This window comes from Arachis ipaensis, chromosome B08 (genome assembly GCF_000816755.2).
Source record: "Arachis ipaensis cultivar K30076 chromosome B08, Araip1.1, whole genome shotgun sequence".
Taxonomy (NCBI): domain Eukaryota; kingdom Viridiplantae; phylum Streptophyta; class Magnoliopsida; order Fabales; family Fabaceae; genus Arachis; species Arachis ipaensis.
In genome coordinates this window covers 12,831,279-12,835,150 of record NC_029792.2, presented here as the reverse complement: position 1 = coordinate 12,835,150, position 3,872 = coordinate 12,831,279, and the positions used below count along the sequence as shown (strand labels likewise).

The window sequence follows — 3,872 nt, the reverse complement described above, 5'->3', positions numbered from 1 at the left end:
TTTCAAAAACTTAAACAGATAAAGACACATGAATAATTATATATCTAATAGTATTAGTACTTCGGCTAGATACTGGATGGTGTGGTTAGCAACCTAAATAAAAGTATGCTTAAAGTAAAAATGAAATTTTAGACATAATGAACCATTTCCATGCTACACTATGCAGTGAGTACATGTATACATATCTTCACGGGATTAAAGCTACATACACCTGATCCCCCTTTTATATTTGACTACACAGACAGGCCTGCTTTCATCTTAAATAAACCTATTGCCATGGACTCCTTCTCTAGATTTGTGTGCTACTTGGATGGGGGAGGCCAAGGCCACCTTGCCTCCTTACATGCTCTGGGATGAGTCTATTGATCAACTCGGGGGATGCTCCGGCTAACTGCAGTCCAAAAAGTTCACATCCTCAATCATATTGAAACATGTATCAGGTTCACTACAAACAAGAAACTACTTGGATTAAGATACATACTTCCTGTTTAAAGTTGAAAAGTGGTGGCAGTGGACGGCCATTAGGTAGTCGAGCATTTGGCTCACGAAGCTCATCAAAGAATGGATGTGCACAAGCTTCCAGCTGAATAATAAAGAAATCGCTAGTTAAAACTATTTGAACTTTGGATCATGTGTATTTCACACCCTAATGAATTAACTACAACCATAACTAATTATGTAATGTGTCTTCTCTTAAAGAAAGGGGGTGAAGGAGGTGTTAAGAGATTTTCTACTCACAGCGGAACAACGAAGACTTGGTGAATATTGGAGAAGCCTTGATGCAAGGTCAATTGCTTCAGGAGGCATTCGCTTGTGAAAAATCTGAAAAATGATTTTTTACAATAAAAGAAATTACCACTCTGAAGACCTCCATTGCTATAAGGCAAAAGGAGAAGTAGTAATGAATGTGATTCACCTTATGCCAAGGATGAGCTTTAATCTGGGGGAACCTAAAATCTGTATAGTTAGAGTTCATGCAACGAATTTCTTCTCGGGTTGGAGTACCAAGAACCTACAAAAAGACACATATATAGTTAGTATCCTGCTATCAGATTCTAGCAATCCAATGTAATATCAAAATAGACAAACCATCACCTTGATAATTTCCACAAGTTGGTCCACTTGATTTTCTCCCGGAAATAATGGCTAACAAAAAATTTGAAACAATGAGGAATCAAAACCATATCTCACAAAAAGGAGAAAATAATTGCTATGTAAGAGGCCAAAAAAAAAAGTGCATAGGTTGCCAGAAGTTTAACAACCTGGCCTAGAAGAAGTTCAGCAAGGACACAACCAGCTGACCAGATGTCAATAGAAGTTGTGTATTCTGTTGCACCAAATATTAGTTCTGGGGCCCGATAGTAACGTGAACATATGTACGAAATATTGGATTCACCCTTGACCTACAAAAAATCAATTGTTATGGTTAGCTTGGACTTTTTGCCAAACTGAAAAACATCAAAAGATTAACTATAATAACAAATACTGGAATGTCATTCCAACAATAGCCTTTCTTCCATCATTTGTAATTGTTCTTCCAATATGTAAAAAGAACAGGATTTAAAGGCATCAGTAACATCTTAATGGAAATCTACTGAGATATCATCGTTTCACATACACAACATGAATTGCATTTTTCGACAAGTGGAGTTTGTGTGATAATTCTACTATAAATGAGCAGCATATGATTTTGGTAATCGACAATTATCATGGTGGCATATATGCACGATCTAAGGACATTCATAGGAATACACAGATCAACAACATACCAGAACTTTTGCACTCCCAAAATCACAAAGCTTAACTTGATGAGTAAGAGGATCAACCTAGAGAAAATATATGCAAATGGTTTAGAATGAATAAACAAATACTGATTGTAAGTTAAAACTTAAAAATAGGCATCAAATAACATACCAAAAGATTTTGGGGCTTCACATCCCTATGGCAAACTCGAGGTACGGTATGGATATATGCTAGTCCCCTGAAGATCTAAACATTACTTCCCAAGTCAATCACCAGAATTTAAAAGAAAATAGTGAGAAAAAGCATATCAAACTAAATTGCAAACAGGGACGAGATCATACTTGATATGTATATAATTTCACATAAATTAAGGGCATTCTCTGGTTCATACTGCTGTAGTGCTTTAGAACCCGGTACATCGTCTCAGGGACATATTCCATTACTAAGTTCAGGAAAAGTTCATCTTTGCTTGTTGTAGAGAAAAAACAGTGCTTCAGGGAAATTACATTAGGATGATCCATCAAGCGCATCAGTTGCAATTCACGATTTTTGTACCGCCTGTCCTGCAAAACTTTCTTTATAGCCACCGCCTCCCCAGTCTCCAAGCATTTTGCCTTTGTTTCAGGTCAACAAGAAACACCACCAAGGATGTGAAGCAATATGAGATACTTGACAGCAAAGAAAGCTTGACAGTTGACACGAATAGTTATCACCCAAGATTTTTGTTACTTTATTTATCCTAACCTGGAAAACAACTCCAAATGATCCAGTGCCAACAACACGCTCAGCCATGTAACTGATGGTCTGCAAGTGGTATCAAAGCATAAGTTATGAATGCATACAGAAATGGAAACCCATGGATATTACAATCAATTTTGATTATTAAAGTTTGATGAACTACACTTGCAACACATTAAAATTCTCCAAAAACACACCCGTTAAGGCCCGAAAATGCACAGCTAAAACAATTAATTTGCAGGCATTGAGGGAGGAAAAACATCTATATTAGATCTCTGAGGAAACAAACCAACTTATGGGTAAATTTTACCAGTGATCCTTAAAAAAAGGTTAATTTGTTTGCTTCATTAGCTATCCCATAAATACAGTTAAGCTCTGTCCCAAAAAGCACGTGAATCATTAAGTTGTTGCTGATAACAATAGTCACCATTCGCAACTACCAGCATCTTAAAGAGTAAAAACTGCAGGTAAAGAATGGAGAAGGAAAGAACACACACCTGTTTAGGTTCACCATTTTTGCCGCCAATTGTGGTTGAGATTATGTGGCCAGTAACTTCACCATTCCCTTCAATTACTGTGGCTGACATTTCCTGAAATTTATAGCAATGAATGGAAATTAATATCGAAAACCCGGTTCTCCTGATACAGAAGTAGAATCTCAGAACCTCCACTATACAATACCTGCACATATGTATTTCAAGTTAACTTACTGCTAAATTTGCTTAATAGCTGTTAATATTTTTTCTTAAACCATTATGCCTATGAGATCTTACATGCATCTCAGCAAAATCACTAGTGGGCATGCATATTTACTAATTAACATAGTCAATTTAGTGCCCGAAGTTTTAGGCTCAGATTCCCGCACTTCATGTTAAGTCAATTTTATGCGTTGATCAAAGCAAGCATTATATGACAAGAGAAACACACAGCAACGGCACATAAACAGCAGAAATGGATGGTTGATACCAGAGGTATTCAGCCACCAATCAGAATCTGAAGCCAAAGAAAGGCAGAGTGTAAAGAGCTCAATGAGTATATGCACAGATAAAGCACACCCAGGTTACCACAGCTCACAAGAAAGCATCACATGCCAAAGAACTTTAACAACAATTAACAGACAAGGCATATAGAGAAGGAATAAAAGGACACTAATACCCTGAAGCAAACTAAAACGGTTTGAACAGCAACACAATCACAATCCAAGGAAAATCCATTTCAAGCAAGGAACCCAACTACCCAAGTATACAAAAACCACAGGAGCAAATAATGTACAACTCAAAATACCACACCACCGGCGACACTTGAACTTTACAATATACTACACATATCTCGGCAAAATGAAATTAACCTAAGAAAATCCAAAGATAACTTGATGATACTCAGCTAAGTAT

General features: G+C 36.8%; 1 protein-coding gene across 1 annotated transcript in view; it reads right to left on the bottom strand.

Moving 5' to 3' along the window:
• The window catches only part of LOC107613343 (shaggy-related protein kinase eta), a 4,413-nt gene continuing 556 nt past the window's right edge, over positions 16–3,872 (bottom strand). Inside the window, exons 2-12 of the mRNA XM_016315305.2 lie at positions 2,979–3,071; positions 2,488–2,547; positions 2,085–2,357; positions 1,915–1,989; positions 1,770–1,826; positions 1,263–1,403; positions 1,096–1,146; positions 917–1,012; positions 739–822; positions 482–583; positions 16–391 (exon numbers count right to left, since the gene is read on the bottom strand). Coding sequence (XP_016170791.1) covers positions 290–391; positions 482–583; positions 739–822; positions 917–1,012; positions 1,096–1,146; positions 1,263–1,403; positions 1,770–1,826; positions 1,915–1,989; positions 2,085–2,357; positions 2,488–2,547; positions 2,979–3,071 — 1,134 coding nt within the window. The 3' untranslated portion in view covers positions 16–289. The remainder of the gene's footprint in view (positions 392–481; positions 584–738; positions 823–916; positions 1,013–1,095; positions 1,147–1,262; positions 1,404–1,769; positions 1,827–1,914; positions 1,990–2,084; positions 2,358–2,487; positions 2,548–2,978; positions 3,072–3,872) is intronic.